Genomic DNA, 18,360 nt, shown 5'->3' on the forward strand with positions numbered 1-18,360 from the left:
CTATCTTGCAGTCCTTACAATCCTTCCTCATAGGAAAGCAGAGGCAGGCACAAAAGAAGCTGGTAGGAAAATAGCTATTTTTGAGAATTTGTGGCATGTTGGCAAAATTATAAATTAGGAGGCTACAGGAATGGCTGCTTAATCATATTTCACACAGCACCCTGACTGCCACTTACTACTGCTACATTCCATAATCAGTTTTATTTTTCCTCTTGCCTGATTATATTTAGAGTGGCAGTAGATCTTTTGCTACTCCTATAGAGGATATCTATGTATTCTGTCGGTGGTATTATATAGCTCTCCAAAGGAATATACCGTAAAAACCCCAACTAGTAGTAGGAAGAAAAACAAAGCCCTTCTCACACAGTAATGGCAGCAAAAGCTGTACTACATGGATTATGGTGAGACTTCACTGATGTGACTATTTATAAAAGGATTGTGAGTAGCTTGTTTAGATCAGCTCACTCATTAGGTATCAATTGGCTATAGATTTTTTTTTTTTTTTTTTAATAAAAAGTCTCCTGGCCCTTTCAAGAAGCATCATTTTCAAAGGGAGAGAAATGGTTTTAATTGCTACAGTAAAGTCATAATAAATCCTACAGTTACAGTCACACCTCTGTCCTATTGTTCCATCATTACTCCTGTACCAGCAACATACTAAAGGTGAACTCCAAAGGGGTTTACCAATGCTCTTGCTACACATATGTTAACTTCCATTACTATCAACAGAATATACCCCCCCCCCCTTTTTTTTTTTACACAATGTTTAATATTAGCCACAGTAAAGGCTAGCATGAACAATTAAGAAAGCCAAGCAAAAGTACTATAATGGACCAGGTCTCAACAAACCTAGATTCATAAATTCCAAGGCCCAGTGGGATCACGGTGATCATCTAGACTGACCTCCAGTGTAACACAGGCCATAGGCTCTAGAAATTATTTGTGGGGAAGTTCTATCTTTTAGAAGAATATCCAATCTTGATTCAAAAATTGACAGTGATGGAGTATCCACCATCATGACCCTTGGTAAATTGTTCCAATGGTTAACTACTCTCACCTTTAAAATCTACACCTTATTTCCAGTCTGAATTTGTCTAGCTTCAATTTCTAACCACTGCTTGACTTTCAGACCCACATATTGCATTTGTAGGACTGACAATTGCAAAAATGGCTATTTATAGGCTGAACATATCCACTATGGCAGTGGTTCCAGGCCAATGGGAGCTGCTGGAAGCAGCGGCCAGTATGTCCCTCGGCCTGTGCCACTTCCAGCAGCTCCCATTGGCCTGGAGCAGCGAACCATGGCCAGTGGGAGCCACGATCGACCGAACCTGCGGACATGGCACGTAAACAAACCGGCCCAGCCCGCCAGGGGCTTTCCCTGCACAAGCAGCGGAACAAGTTTGGGAACCACTGCACTATGGAAATCAGAACTAACCTGGAGTCTCATACTGTCACTTCTCAGCTCAGAACCACACTTGGTTAACAAAGGGTTGCTGATTTTACCAGTTACACTCAAACTCTCCTTTTAACCCTTGGGAAAATCTGTAGGTGTCAAAAAACCATTACGAAGAAAGATACTGCTCTAGAGGAACACAGTTCACTGATTTCTGGAGATAGAAAGAATAAGTTAAATTTCAACGAGGACATTACTATCTGTCCCTTTGAAAGTTAGCAAAACAAACCGGTTACGATCTACATCATGTCTGTTTTATTATGTATGGAATCAAGGTTGTAGTAGTGTAGGTGATGCACTACTTCATACAAGTGCAAATGGCCCAATTTTCTCCTCATAGGATAAGTGTATCACCTGGGGGCTAGAGGGAATTTAAACTTAATTTTGCACACCTTCCATTGAAATTCTCTTCCCCACCTATTACAAGAGTTTGCTTATACCACCTTGCTGTACATTCAATATAAATAAAAACACAACACAATTCTTTTTAAATTAGACATTGTGGTTGAAATATTGTAAATGTTTTAAGTTACCACGTTACTAAATATTTCTATTATTTTATAGTAATTAAAGAGCTGAAGCCTGTGACTTGATGACCATGACTATTCAAGCACAATTTACATGAAATACACAGGACAAAGTGTTCAGGAAAAAAAAAATCATAATTTTTATAGGCATAACTTTGCTATGTGTATAATTCCTGAAGTGCAAAATTAAGTTTCATTTGTTTTCATACAAAAACATTAGAATGAAAGGTTGAGACAAACAGTAAGGAAATTTGCAACTAAAGAGTCTCCAAGACTGAACGTAAAAGAAAATTAAATATCAAATATTTAGTTGGCAAATGAGAACTCCGCTTTTTTGAGAGTTATCCTAAACCATGCATGTTATTTCAACTACATGTTATTTTAATAAAGCTTTTTTTTTTTTTAAGAATCCATGGAAAGAAATTTTCACTCTAACCCTGAAGTTATAGTTATAGAAATGCTCAAGACCTGATCCAAAGCATGTTGAACTCAATGGAAAGACTAACTTCAATGGACGTAAGGCTCAGGCCCAAATTGTGTTTCTTTCTATATGATCTTTAAACTTATCTGGACCATTAAAAAACACCCCTTAAGTTATACAAATGGAAAAAAGTCAAAGAGCACTGATATTCAAAACACAGTCAATATGCCATTCGTTTAAAAAATGCTTCTGTGTCTAAACTAACTGCAAAGTTTCTGTCTCGAGTAAATATCTGAAGTAGGATTATACACCCCTGAAAATAGGGGATTATAGCAGTAGTTCTCTCGGACTAACTGCAATAGGTAGCTATTTTATATATAGATACCTAATTCCTTATCCATATTCTAAAATACACTTCCTTACTTTACAATACATAAACAAAAATCTTTCTCAAATTAATATTGCTTGTATATAGTTAATTATGAGTTCTTACAGCTTCAAGATACCAAACATTCAATTTTTAATAGTATAAATATGGATTACTAAATTTTTGATCTTAAGTATAAAATCTCTATGTAAAACCACATGCTACACCCATCTGTGCAAAGGCCAGGAAAAAAAGTTCGATTTTTCATATAACAAAAGTGCTACTGCAGAACCTTTTGACTGGTTTCATGGACATTTCTGCAGAAACATTGGACGTTTGGCTCAAAAAGTAGGTTTCCTTACAAAGAATTTAAGTTCTTCCCAGAAGATTACAAAGCAAAGTTAGTTTCAGACTGCTTACTAAAAAGTGTTACTTTATGGCTATGCTACAAGACAAACTGGTATAGTTTTACTGCTCTAACCATTTTCCAGTTTTCAGTGTTACTTTCAGTGTATCTGATCTCAATTTGTTTATACCAGTATGTCCAGTTCTATAATGTTATAGTACACCAAGAGTAAGGGGGAAGATTTCAAAGGCACAAACACAAGTCAGGTGCCCAACTCAGGTTGTGTTTTTGAGTATCTGCCCTTGTGTGTATAAAGTCAGAGTCAAGGAAAAGTAAAAAGACTAGAAATATTTCCTAATGTGCAGCCGCATGTTCCAGGTCATATGTCTATATTTTGCATTACATCATTAAAATGTAACATTTTCTTTGCTACCTTTAGTTTTTTATATAAGTAGCAGACTGTCATAGTTTTATGGCAAAGGGAATAGTTTCATATTGGTCCACAACAGTGAAGTATATCAACAAAGTCAGATCTTAAGCATTTGTTCAGCAGCTGCTAGATGATAAAGAAAGTTCTCTGTAGCTGGTGGATATCGCTTTTGTTTTAGGGCTTCAAAGTTAAGTGTGGGTTTCTCACCATCATCAGAAACTTCAGTAAATGATGCCAGATTAGTCAAAATTTCTTTTGTCTTCAGTGAAATATCCTTAAAATAAGAATAGACAAATAAGCAAGCATGAATAGAGTACTAGGAAAATTATTTAACATTATTAACAGCTCTGTATAAGATACTAACACAAATAGTATGCAGGGGAAATAATTGGTCAGAACGCATCAATATGCTACTTAAAAAAAAGAAATTTGGAATATTCTTTCTTCAGATCTGATCATGTAAGATGCTGAACATTTAATTCAGGGGTAGCTGGGAGTTCTCAGCATTTCACAGGGTCTAACACCTTTATTTCAAAATAATTACCGCAATGCAATTGTGTAATAGCTAACAGACTATTGGTGTGGGAACGGGAAAAAACACAGCATTTTGAAGCCCAATCTTAAATCTGAAGAAGCATATTTCAGGGTTTAAAATGTTACTTATGAATTTTCCCAAGAAGTTATACTATAAGTGAAGCAAATAACAGATTATAAAATCTTATACCATTGTGAAATCATTTTATTTTAATACGAGTGAAATATATTCAAAGGAATGTCTGGAATTTTTTCAACAACATGAAGTGCCAATAAACTATGTTTTAGTTACTTCATTTATATACTATTATAACCAGGTCATGATAGCAGAACTATTTTAAGAATTTCAATGTATAGTGGTATTTATAAACTAGAGATTGCAACAGATCAACAGACTTTGGGGGAAGCAGGGCCTGACATTTCATTATGGTATTTCTTTCTTTCTTTCTTTCTTTCTTTCTTTCTTTCTTTCTTTCTTTCTTTCTTTCTTTCAATAAAATATTAATGAAAGGAGAAATTAAAACATAAAAGGGACTAACCTTAATTACTTGACTATCTGATTTATCTGGATCTTCTGCAGACTGAACAATGAGTTGACCAATTTCTTTGTGCAATTTTCCCATTGTCATTGCCTCTGGGGAGTAGAGAAAAATACATCATGCATTCATTCTGATCATCTAACCCAGTGCTTCTCAAAGCCGGTCCGCCACTTGTTCAGGGAAAGCCCCTGGCGGGCTGGGCCAGTTTGTTTACCTACCGCATCCACAGGTTTGGCCGATCGCGGCTCCCAATGTCCGCGGTTCGCCGTCCCAGGCCAATGGGGGCTGCGGGAAGCGGCGCGGGCCAAGGGATGTGCTGGCCACCCTTCCCGCAGCCCCCATTGGCCTGGAGCGGTGAACCACGGCCAGTGGGAGCCGCGATCGGCCGAACCTGCGCACGCGGCAGGTAAACAAACCGGCCCGGACCGCCAGGGGCTTTCCCTGAACAAGCGGCGGCCCGACTTTGAGAAGCACTGATCTAACCCATCTAGAACATAATATTTTGCAAGTATAGCACCCTTCATCCAAAAACAGTAGTAGCAGGTCACTAGCATTTGTAAGAATGGCACCTCTCACCTTTACTCATATGCTCTCTTTAATGGAGCTTCCTGAAAATATTTATGTAGGAGGAAGAATAATAGGACTGCCTACAAGAACTTTTCACAAAAATGTACTTTGAACTTTATCGTATTTTCATGTATTCCCATCACATCTTCTTTATTGCTTTTGCTGGGATAAAATTAATATGCAGAGGTACAATTAGACAAAATACTGTAGATCCTACAATGGCATTACAGATAAGTTTACTGCTAGTTTCCAGAAAGTATGCTGAAGTTTTTATATAAAGAACTATAAAGTAAAGATAAATCAAGGTTAACCAAGATCAGGCTTTTTTCTTTATACTTTAAAAATAAGATTTATTTTAAAGAATGAATATTTTAAAGAATTGTTATGAATTTTTAGTAGTGAAATGTGCAAATGCATTTAAGTGACAAACTAACATCTGGTAAATTGATGGCAAGCCAAATTATGAGTTCTCCTCATGACCTTTATCTGTCGTTTGACATCCATAGACGAATTAAGCATTTTTAATAAAACCAAGTTAAGATTTCCTACTGCTCTAAAGGTTTTATCCTCCATGCATTGAGAGTTTTGCAGGCAGCATTTGCCCTTGATCATTGGTAGGAGATACAAAACCCAAAGTTCAGTGGGTATGAAAATGGGAATAGTCATTTATAAGGGTTTAGTTCTGGGCTGGATTCATAACCCACCCATGGTTTAGAATGTAACTTTATGAAAATATAAAATGTTTCAGTCACATGTTTTAAATTAAGACTTGTGTATTATACACAAGACCACCCTTCTCCAATTCCATTATTTAGGCATTTACACATGATGACATTATGGCCCAGATTCACCAAAGATCTTCCAGGCTCCCAGCTGAGAAGGACTATGAAAGCTCTAAAATAATTGCTCTCTCATAACTAGCCTGGAAACAGGATGAATATTTTGTTGAATCTGGCTCTATGTTCAGAGTTACAAAGCAAATACCACCACCTCTCGCCAAAACAAAACAAAAACAAATGCTGCCAACCAACCTTTCGCTTGCTGGGAAATGGTAATTTCACTGTCTGCCAAATTCACATACACATCATATAGATCCGGTCTATTGCTCACTTTGGAGTCTATAAATCCAGCAATGTAACCTAGGTGGTAGAGATTTACCAAGACAAATTCTGATTAAAAACTGAAAACCAAAAGAGATGTAGTGTAAACTAAAATCTGTTTAAAATTAAGGACTTGATCCAGCACCCATTGAAGTTAATTGACTTCTTTGGGCATTTGAATAAGCACCTAGTGTATTTTTTGACTTCCGGAGTTTAAAATTAAGAACAAAACACTATACGTAGTAAGGAAGATTATGTTTTCAGTTTCAAAGCTTTCTTGCTACTCAAAATATTAAAAAAAAATCAAAACGTGACTGTGTGTTCACTTTCCAAAGGTGAAATACACTAAGGTCTATAGCAGCGGTCACTATCCTGCAGACTCTCCCAGTCAATCGCAATTTCCGGCTGCTGTGGTGTAGCAGGGCTGCCGCTAAGGCAGGCTTCCTGCCTGTTACAGCCCCACGCTGCTCCCAGAAGCAGCCAGCATGCCACCACAGCCGAGGGAAGGGAGCAGGGGTCTCCACGTGCTGCTTGTGCCTGCAAACCCTGCCCCCATATCTCCCAATGGCTGGGAATGGGGAGCTGTGGCCAATGGGAGCTGCGGGGGCAGCGTCTGCAGAGAGGAGCAGCACGCGGAGTCATGTTCCCCTCCCAAGGGGCCGCAGGGACGTGTTGGCCCCTTCTGGGAGCGGCGTGGCCACGTGGTGCACTACTGGCTGGCAGGGTGAGCGGGATTGGCCTGGCTTGTGATGGGGAGGAGGTGCCGATGTGCCTGAGTGGGGCCGGGGCAGGCAGGGAGTCTACCTTAGCCCCGCTGTGCCGCCAACCGGGAGCCACCTGAGCTAAATGCACCCCAACCCCCAGCCCTGAGCCCCCTCCAGCACTCCATACCCCCTCATTCACTCCAAGCCTCTGCCCCAGGCTCAGCCCGGAGCCCCCTCCCACACTCTGAACCCCTCAGCCCCAGCCCAGAGCCCGCACCCCCTCCTGAACTCCAACCCCCTGCCCCAGCCCGGTGAGAGTGAGTGAGGGTGGGGGGAGAGCGAGTGACGGCAGGGGAAGAGGGAGGAGACGGAGTGAGCAGGGCGGGGCTTCGGGGAAGATCCTGGGTTGAACTTAAATTCGGAAAGTGATTTTGTGCCTAAAAAGGTGGGAGATCACTGGTCTATACACTAAGAGACTCCATTAAAGTGCTCTTAGCGGCTATTTGGGTCAGGAATATGATGGTAACCCTCCATTGCTCACAGCACTTGAAGTTGTTTTGGGTGGATTTAAAGTTACTGTCTGTGAAGTCCCTATGTTGAGACCATTGAGGATTACGCCATTGGGTCCTTGAAGAAAAGAGCTCCCATTAAGAAAGACAGAAGAAGTACTGGCAGGCACTAGGTTTCCATTCAGCAAAACGCCAGAAGAACTTAAAGATATTTTAGTGTTTCCAAGCTGCTGCATGTACACTGGCTCCATATGATTGGGAAGGCTTAGATTGGTAGCTCCATCGGACGAGTTGGGGAGTGGATGTGGAGATAAATCCTCCTGCCCCTTACTGGATTCATCTTCTGTGCTAGGGTTGCCATCTGACTCACTATGGGGAAAGATGGAAATATATAGATATAACAATATCCAGTGATGTTTTTAAAGCAAGCCGTAAGTCCATTTAAGAGACAGTAAAGATTTAAAAAAATAAATAAAAGTAAAGCCAATCATGAGTAGTGTGAAACTTTACAGACTGGATTGTAGACCTGTAAGTATATTCTCTCTCTGTGGTCATCTACCCAAAATAATCAAAGGGAACTGCCTCAGGGCCATCTCTTTGCCTGCTAAATTGCCCTATGGAATGATGTGTGCATGTGTGAAATCCAGCAACATCAAAAGGAAACAAGCTTACTTCCCTACCTCCTTTTCCCCCCCTATTTATTTAGGAAGTTAATAAGTTTACAAATCCCTGCCATGTAAATATCAGAAATAAAATAATCATTACAACAATTAGTTTTTGTTTAAAGAGACATTATACAGGAATCTGGTCTATTTAGCAGGATGTTACCATATTCCAGAATGAGCATCATTACAACACCTATATCATTCCTAGTGATTTTATTAAATTGAGTGAAATCTCTATGTAGAGATATGTTAAATATGTGTATCGAATGCTACTATTCAAAAAAACTGAGCAGGTATGCTGAGTTTTTTGAATAATTTAATTTGAGTACTAAACAGAAGGTAACTAACTATCTATATATCTATCCGTCCTCTGTCTATTTTGCTGGATACATAATTGGTGTATTAAATTTTTCTGTAACCACAACCTCCCATATTTTTTCAACCATTCCCCAATGGTTGGGCTATTTTTCTTTTCCCAACAGGAGGCTACAAATGGCTGAGCAGCTTCTAGCAGATGAGAGATTAATTCTTCATTTCCTTTTGTGTGACCATTTCCACTAGGAGGCCCCAGAAAGATTACTAAAAGATTATTTGGTAATAACTATCCCTCAATTTGTGATATTTGGTTCCGGATTACATTCCAATACTCTCTAATGACAGGCTCTATCTTCTTAGTAACTAAAGGAAATCATTTACAGTAGCTTAGAGGGGGAGGGAGGAAGTACAATCCATCTGGATGGAACCACCAATAAAACTATTTATCTGATCTTTAATTTAATGTAAAACACATGCTTTTTTTTTTAAAAGAAAAAATGTACAGTCTAACTTCTATGACAGATTTAAAGAATTAAAAATCCTCAAAATGAATTTATGATGGAAATAGCAAGAGATTTTTCATGACATTATTGCTAAAGGATGTTGCTCCAATGTAGATGAAATTAACATTATGAACAAAGTTTGACTGATAATTTATTACTACCTGTGCAGGTCTTTAATGCTTCCAGTTCATCATCATTTAGATGAACATACGAATGAAGAATTGACCAGTCCTGTCGATGCCACACTAAAGCAGGGAGAGTCCTAAGGAAATGAAGTTAGCATTTGAAACTAAGTATATTTTTTTCTTGTACTAATCGGTGACTTAGCACTTCATACTGTAAAGCTTTAGAGAGAAATATAAATTTTGTGACATTAAGAATCTCTTGTATATGAGAGCACGCATACAGACATACACAGATAATTGAGGGTCCTTATATTATTGGTATTCATTCTATTTTTAAGGCCCCAGTTCAGGAAAGCACTTAAACACATACTTTGGTTTCACTGAAATCAATGGGATCTAAGAACATGTTTAACTTTAAGCATTTACTTTAGTGCTTTCCTGAATATAGATACTTTCCAGAATCAGGGTCTAATGCATTTTTATTTACAGGTATGTGCTGTACCTGGTAAACTCCTGGATGACTTCTATTCTTGGGTGATATACAACAATTCTTTTCTTTAACATCAGTGCAGTGAATAGGATAACTGTTTCCATACCAAACTGAGATACTATATCTACGAGACAGGAAAGAAAGACATTATGGTATCACAAGAGTATCTTCTGGCAATATTTCTTTAAAAATTATGGACAAGTCACCAGACATCACTATACTCAGAATATATATAAACAGTTCATATTAGTTACTTATCTGAACAGAATTTGGAACTTGATATATACATCTATTTTATATGGCTGCAGAATGGCATTGTGGATTTCATATTTAAATAAGATATAAGTAATCAGTTGACTATAGATTTATTTTTAACCTTTGATTGAACCTGCAAGGTAAGCCTTTCGGGCATCAAAATCTTTGCTGAGGAAAGATCCATTTTCTTCACTCTGGCAGATCCCCTTTGTAAGAACTGCAATGTAACTCTCCATCATTTTAACTGGACTCCCATGCTTCAGGTAGATTCTGCATTAAAAAAGTGAAAATATTTAGTTTTTGTCTATGATGGTGTGAACAGTACAGATAGGCAAACGAAAAGGTCATGGTATCACCAAAACACTGATTTGGAAGAATTCTGATTTTAAGACACATGATTGGGTCAGCATGAGCACAAAAACTTGTGTTTTTTGGATCTATGGTCAACTCATGTTCTTATTTGGATTTCCTGTTTCACAAATGAATGGGAGCTATAGTTTCAGTATAAAACAAGTAAAAAACAACAACAACAAAAATATTTGTGGATTTATAAAAGATTTGTTTTACGAAGGGCAAAACTCCTCATATTCTTAATCTGATTTTTAAATACCTATCATATGATCAGTTACCTCATGATTATCAAGAAAGGTACAGCTGACAGGAGACATGCTATACGTGAGACAAATGCAAAGTCTCTCAGTCTGTCCCTTGTACATAGAAAAAAGAAACTCTCCCCCCTCTTAATATACATTTGTTAATCATCTCTCTTCCTCTCAGCTTTAACTACCGGTAAGTTTCCCCTGGAAAAGGAGAAAGGAATTCAGATGTAGGAACACCGTACCTAAAGCTTCAAAACAGATTATTTCAAAAATAGTGTTATAGATGTTTCTAAGCTGCCATCTTCCATTTTAGTTTCCCTACAAAGCTACTGTCACATTTATTTTTAAATTCAACTATAATTTTCAGATCATTTAGAAAGACACTCAGTTAATAACCTCCACCTTATAAGATACACACACAGACACACACACACACACAGAGAGAGAGAGAGAGAAAACAAGTCACAACCAACCTAAATAGTTTATGCAACAGTGAAACACAAAGATCACAGAGGCTCTTTCAGTATTTATTACATTTTGAAAACATGTTCTTGGGGAAAAAAAGCTGTGAAAAATAAAGAATTTTATTTTTATGGTAACATATGTTGAACATTTGACTATGTTCTTAATTTTATCACATGGACACAAAATAGCCAGTTGTACTTAATCACAGACCTAGAATTTATATAGTTGCAATAACGAATCATAATACAGAATCCCAGCAAACATTCATATTGTTAGACAACATGTATCGTTCAGCCTCCAAGTTTGGCAAGACCTAAGTATTTAAACATTTGCACTAAATACAGCTTTTATACAGACCTACACAATATCCTAGTGAAGGCAGCATATTTCTCCGGGTTAAAATCTTTGGCAGTCAGAACAATAGAAAAGTGAGTCACCTGTCCAAAACACACAAAAAAACATGCAGGTTGTTTTATATACTTCCATTTTAATTCAGGTAATGCTTACATTACTGAATTTAATGCAACACTCATACAAGACATTATAGTACCAGGAGAGTGCGAGACAGCTGCAAATCTCATTTATATGCAGGAAAAAAGACATAGCTAATGGCTTCTGACTTGACCCACTTTCACTGAGTCGGAGTTATCAATATTTGGTGGATTAAACAACAACAAAAAACCCCACCCCTAAACATGAGACAGTTACCTGCCCCCACCTTATTAACCTCCTATTGCAGATATTATAGATTACAATGGTGTGAGGAGAAGGACAGAACCATGGTGGGGGGTTCTAAGGTGGAGGTGGAGAGGGTGGGAGAAGGACAGGAAGAATCATCATATAGGAATGCTTTTTACTTAATATGGAATGCCACAATGCTACTAGTCTTACAACAACTTATTAAGGGACCTTAATGTCAGAGTACAGAAGAAATGAAAGTTCATCTGCAATATTTCACTTATCAGTAATAAAGATGAATACATATACAATTCAATCCTTCAGAAAAGCACAATAAATCATGTACCAAAATAGAGACTTTGAATGCTAAGGTACATTTTAAAACAGACATATATTTTAGCAGAAATGTAGAGAATGCAACAATGAAAAACCTATTTTAGCCATAAATAATGAGTGAGATATAACAATGCTGTTCAAAGACTAATTTTACAGCCTGGGTCCCAAGCATTATGTCTGCATTTTTGTAATATCTAACAAACTGTCCAAAACCTTTTCCATTGGACATATTAGAGATAGCATAAGATGGTCAGAAAATTGGGTGCAAGTGGCATTCTGTAAGTGTGCAAAATTAATCTCTTACACTCTGAGGGGAAAAGAAGGGGGTGGGAGGGATGTAACAGAAAAAGTGGTATTTACAGCCAAAAAAATAGACAAGTCAAGGGAAGTTCTACAAAGTCTATCCTGCAGTGATGAAAACTGCTTAAAAACAAACAGAATGTAACATAAAGCAAGGATATGCACACTGTTCCTTCCTGCCTATATCTTTTCCTAATATCAGCCTATTATCCTTTCAGCCTATTCCTTTCCAAAGCTTCCTATGTAACTTCTTTCCTCTACATTGCCTGGAGTAGCCTCCCTGTTCTCATACACCAAACAACTACTCTCTTCTGATCCAAATAATCAGTCCAAATCTGCCAGGTCTATCATCTTTAATCTTCCATTCTAACAAAATTTATGCCATCATAAATTCTATTAAAACACCCCCAAAATTAAAATCCAGGATGCACCCAACTTTCTCCTTTTCATCATTACATGGAAATTCCCCCTCTCACCTTTTATCCTCCTCCATTTCTTTACTACTTTTCTCCCCGCAATGACCCATGTCCGTTATTCTTTTGTTATTTCTTGGGTCTAACTTCAAATTGTAAGCGCAGGGAAGCTATTACTAAACATATCTAGGATTAATAATAAATAATAATAATAAAGTTCTCCTTGTCATTACTTTAACTTATAACCATGCCACAGAAGATATCCTTAATGCTTTAGGAGCCAAATTCACCCTTAAGTGGAAACTGATGCAATCCCATTGATTTCAAAGGGAGTTGCATCCGCTTACTCAAGGGCTGCATATATACCCCTTTCTTTTTACCCAGCCACACCCCCTTTTTTGCTGCTCATAGAGAGGCCGAAGAGGGAGTGTAGATTACACTTGTTTTGCATATGCACAGAATACTAAACTGGTATAAAGTACATTAATCTGCTACTCACAAAATGTTTGCCCAATGACTTCAGTAGGAAAGGACTACCAAGAATCAAGCCCTATTGTGCTAGGAACTCTACAGACTTCTTTCAACCTCTATTGCCAAGATTTAGCGTCATACTACACGTGATTTTTAGGCAAAAATCTTCATTGTTTTCCGTGAGAATTCATGCTTAAAAGCTTGTGCCAGGAAGAGGCCCTTAGCTTTTCCTCCTCTCAAATATTTTTAATTTTTATGAAAAACAGTGAGCTTTGTACTTATTTTCCAGAAGCAAGCGGTTACACTGTATTTCAACCCCAAAAATAATCTGCAAAAAATAATTTTAAAAAGTTCACAACTATGGAAGACCATAAAACGTACTCAGGGAATTTCAAAACTGCAAAATATGGATCCAATCCTGTAAACACTTACTCTTGAGCATGTGCGTGTTCCTGAGAACAACCCCATTCTTTCCATTAGAACTATTACCACTAGTAAGTACCCCAGCTAGTAGTAAAGCATTTGCAGAACTAGGCCCCAAAACACTGCTTTAGCCCGCTTTATTGGTGATTCAGTCCCACCTTTTCCAAGACTGAAGAATCTTGAACTTCCACTGTTGTGATATAGAACCATGATCTTCTATACTGGCCAAATACAAAGGTGTGAAGCAGTTTATTTTCATCTGTAAGGCAGCATTTTCTCAGCAATAGATCCCTCATTTCAGCTGTTGTGGAGGGATAACACCATACCCACAGAGCATCTCCATTGGTGTCTTTTTCTATGGTGGAAAGATGTTCACTGTGAGAATGCCAAACAGCAGCAAGGAAGTAAATTGATTGGTTAATCAGATCTGTTTACTGGAATCAGCTTAACATCCATCCCATTTTACACTAACTATATCAGTACCCACTCATGCCTTGACTGTTAAAGTTGTCTGTTCACGGTTCTGTTATTAACTTTTATTTTCAGGTATTTATAACATTTTGTTGTAAAAGTCTGCTCTTTGCATGCAAAGTCCCAGCCAGGTGAGGCTTTTGAGTATGTGGAAAAATAAGAATTGTAGTTTTCAAAGGTGCTGTCTCCAGTTATGCAAACGCTTGCGCACTTAACTTTAAGCATGTAAGTAGTCAAATTGACTCCAATGGAATTATTGTGGTGCTCAAAAATAAGCATGCACTTAAGTATTTATAGAACCCTTAATTGCATCATTTAAAATCTCCATCATTCAAACTGTCACAATGCTTTGAAGTGGTAAAGCATCATTATTAACTGTTTATTGTTAAACTAACAGACTTATTTGGACTATGAAATTATCAATTAGTTCTAAATGGATAAACTCTCTCAATTAACAATACTTTCACTTTGTATTTCAATAAGGCTTGGTCCACACTGGGGCGGGGGATCGATCTAGGAAACGCAACTTCAGCTACGAGAATAGCATAGCTGAAGTCGACGTTTCCTAGATCGAATTAAGTTTACTTACTGCGGGTCCACGCTGCGTAGGCAAACTCCCCGTCGACAGTGCTTCCTCCTCTCGGCGAGCAGGAGTTCTGCAGTCGACGGGGGAGCGCTTCTGGGATCGATTTATCGCGTCCAGATGAGACGCAATAAATCGATCCCAGAAGATCGATCTCTTGGTGTAGACCAAGCCTAAGTAATAACTAAAATAATGGCATCTTATATTTATATGGCATCTATATGCTATAGAAGGGGTATATTATCTGTCTGAGCATTTATAGGCTTTGTTCCCAAATGCTGTACCAACCACATGCCAAATGTTGCCTTCAGATACCCCCACATATTTCCAATGGTTTGTATCAGAGGGCAAGTTCTGGCTCTTTTGCATGCAGGAATTTTTAATCAATACATGCTTTAAAATAAACTGGCATAATTAACAAAAACAAGCAACACTTGGACACTTATATGATGCTGTCCATCTCCAAACACATTTTATACCGAGAGGCAGAGATATGTTGTTAGCAGCATTTTTATGGATGGGCAGAGGGCCACCTGTTGCTGGGCGGTTCTGGGGTTCACACCTCCATTATAGAATCACAGAAATATATGGAAGGAAAGGACCTCAGGAAGTATCAAGTCCTGCCCCCTGCGCTGTGGCAGGACCAAGTAAACCTAGACTATATCTGACAGATGTTTGTCCAACTTATTTTTAAAAGTTTCCAATTATGGGGACTCCACAATCTCCCTTGGAAGCCTATTCCAGAGCTTAATTACTCTTATAATTAGAAAGGTTTTCTTAAATTGATTACTGTGCTCTTTATAACAGCCCTAACATATTGGAAGACTATCAGGTTGTCTCTCAGTCTTCTTTTCTCAAGACTAGTTTCTCATGTCTAGTTTTTTTAACCTTTCCTCATAATTCAGATTTTCTAAACCTTTCATCATTTGTGTTTAGGGTGACCAGTCGTCCCGATAAAATCCCGATAAAAGTTGTTTGTCCCACATCCCGACAGATGTATGGGGTCGGGATGCCATTTGTGCCGATATTCTGGCTCGGGTTTTTTGGTTGGTTGGTTGGTTCGGCAGTGCTCCGGACCTGCCCCCCACCAGGTGTCCCGATATTTTGTTCATGTAATCTGGTCACCCTATTTGTGTTGCTATCCTCTGAACTCTTTCCAATTTGTCCCCATCCTTCCTAAACTGTATTGCCCAGAATTGGACGCAGTACTCCAGGTGTGGCTTCACCAGTGTCAAGTAGAGCAGGACATTTACCTCCTGTGTCTAATATACAACACTCCTGTTAATACACCCCTGAATCATATTAGTCTTTTTTGCAGTTGTGTCACACTGATGACTCATTTCAGTTTGTGTTCCACTATAACCTCCAGAGTCTTTTCAGCAGCATTACCACCAGTTATTCCCCATTTTGCTGCTATGCATTTGATTTTTCCTTCCTAAGTTAACTACTTTGCAGTTGTCTTTATTGAATTTCATCTTGTAGAATTCAGATCAATCCTCTGATTTTTCAACGTCATTTTGAATTTAAAACCTGTCCTCCAAAGTGCTTGCAACCCCTCCCAGCTTGGTGACATCTGCAACTTTTATAAGCATGCTCTCCACTCCATTATCCAAGTCATTAATGAAAACATTGAATAGTACTGGACCCAGGACCGACCCCTGCGGGGCCCCACTAAATACACTCTCCCAATTTAACAGCAAACCACTGATAATTACTCTTTGAGTATGGTCTTTCAACCAGTTGAGCACGCACCTTATAGTAATTTCATCTAGACCACATTTCCCTAATTTACTTAGAAGAACTTCATGCAGAACTGTGTCAAGCCATGCTAAACGTATGTAAGGTGGACAAAAGAGGAAAAGTTCCCCCGGTTGGTTACTGCCCGGCCCAGGCCCCACATGTGAAGGAGAAAGGTTGGGGTGGTGCCTCAAAGAGAGAGATGGGTTTGATGGGTGCTGCCCGCCCTACCCAGGAGCGCGGAGAGCCATTGAACCCAACTGTAAACCTTGCATATGATGGAAACCACTACAAGCCAGGGGGTGCAGCAGCACCCCTAGTTCCAGCACCGCTGCCCCCACACCACCACAAGAGCCCCACCCTCCGTTGAAGGGGCAGAGGGTCCTGTCAAGGCGCTGGAGTCTGGGGCTGGGCAGGGGGCTCTGCCCTTTAGCCAGACCGCGGGTCTGCCCCTCCCCAGCACAGAGAGCTACTCTGGGGTAGCTACACCAGGGGCAAAGGGCCCAGCCCCAGGGGTGTCCTTACCAATCAGCCCCACGCCTAGCAGCAGCTGAATCTCCGGCTCTGCCATCTTCCTGCTGCCCGGAGCGCACCAGGCCCGGCCCTGCCCAGCCCAGCCCTCTCCCCCTCTTCCTGGGTCCCCCGCAGCGGCTGCCGCCTGAGCGCCCAGGCCCTGCCCCGCCTCAGACCGGCTCCGCCCGCTGTCCTGGCACCGCCTTCGGCCCTAGGCCCGGCCCCGCTGCTTCCCCGCCTCCCTGGCCCCACGCAGGACGCAGCCTCGGCCTCGGTCGTTGGCGCCCCCGAGCAGAAGCCTGGAGGATCAATGGGTCGGGGCGCAGCGGCTGCCCGGGCAAGGGCTGGGCTTTTCCCCTGCTCGCTTGAAACCGTGTACGCTGACCGGGGCCCCTCCAGCAAGCCGGGGCTGGCCTGGCCTCGCCTCCCGGGGCCCCTCCACCTGGCCTTCCTTCGCCCCCTGGGACCCCTCCGGCGGGTCCGACCTCTCCTCCAACCCGCCCCCGGGGCCCCTCCGGAGGGTCTGGCTTCTCCCCCAACCCGCCCTCCGGGGCCACTCTGAGTGGCCTGGTCTCCCCACCTCTCGGGTCGCTTCCCTGGGACTCTTCCGTTCGACCTCCCCACGTGCCCCTAGTGCTACATCCCGGGGCCCCTCTGAGTGACCTCCCCACCCCCTGAATGCTTTGGGTGGCTTCCCCCACCCTCTCGGTCTCTCCTCTCTGTGATTTCCCTACTGTGACTCAGTAAATAATTTTTCGGTTTGGGGGCTGAACTGAACAATCTGAATAAATAAATAAAATCTGTTAGTTTCTAAGTGAAACTGATTTTTTTTTCTCAGTTGCCAAAACCCAGAACTGAAAACATTTCATTCAGGTTGAATGAAACTTTTCTAATGTCCTTCTGAAACAATATTTCAAAACAAAACCGTAAGGCTTGAAGCGAAATGTTGATACAAAATGTTGATCAGAAACGATAATGCAAAATGAAATAGTTCATTTAAAAAGAATGTCAAAATGGTTTATTTCAAACATGTCAAAATGAACCGGTTTTACTTTTCTTAAAAAATAAAAATTCGTAATGTTGTTCAAAACTGCATTTTTAAACTAATTTACTGTATAATCCAAAAGTTTTGTCCCTCTCTATTCCGCACCCTTGGGCTGCACCAATGTGCACACTTGAACTCCATCCATGTTTACTGGTGAATTGTCAATATATTTTGATGTTTACTTAGGGTCAGTTGCTTTGATAAATTACATTTCTGGTGTGTGTGTGTGTGCGGGGGAGCATTTCCCATTCTTAAATGTGTATCACTGATGATAATTATGTACGTGGATCTCTATTGTTGATATGTATTATTCCTATATGCCTACCTGAAGAGTGTCAGTGTAACCCCTTAAATATGTACCTGTTTGCAGGATCAGGCCATAGTCTGAAGGTGTCTCTGCTTATTTAGCTTTTTATCTGTCCCTTAAAGCCTTCTCCTTTGCAACCATGTGAAACAGCTTTCTCCATATCACT

The 18,360-nt window shown here is 40.0% G+C and overlaps 1 protein-coding gene across 14 annotated transcripts; it reads right to left on the minus strand.

The window, feature by feature from the left end:
• Positions 1-2,099: 2,099 nt before the first annotated feature.
• Positions 2,100-17,464, minus strand: DENND10 (DENN domain containing 10). 14 transcript variants are annotated; one of them, XM_065552368.1, is made up of 9 exons: positions 17,423-17,442; positions 13,697-13,893; positions 11,275-11,354; positions 9,975-10,123; positions 9,611-9,722; positions 9,145-9,245; positions 6,219-6,326; positions 4,621-4,715; positions 2,100-3,821 (listed from the first exon to the last, which is right to left on the minus strand). In XM_065552368.1, the coding sequence occupies exons 2-9, from the start codon at positions 13,832-13,834 to the stop codon at positions 3,645-3,647; spliced, it is 960 nt and encodes a 319-aa protein (XP_065408440.1). In that variant the 5' UTR covers positions 13,835-13,893; positions 17,423-17,442; the 3' UTR covers positions 2,100-3,644. The 14 variants fall into 14 exon arrangements, with proteins under 14 accessions (XP_065408440.1, XP_065408439.1, XP_005284214.2 ...); XM_065552367.1 differs by lacking the exon at positions 17,423-17,442 and adding an exon at positions 16,855-17,054 and having other exon boundaries at positions 13,697-13,913; XM_005284157.5 differs by lacking the exon at positions 17,423-17,442 and adding an exon at positions 16,855-17,041.
• Positions 17,465-18,360: the final 896 nt, after the last annotated feature.

Source organism: Chrysemys picta, chromosome 7, assembly GCF_011386835.1.
Source record: "Chrysemys picta bellii isolate R12L10 chromosome 7, ASM1138683v2, whole genome shotgun sequence".
Classification (NCBI taxonomy): Eukaryota; Metazoa; Chordata; order Testudines; family Emydidae; genus Chrysemys; species Chrysemys picta.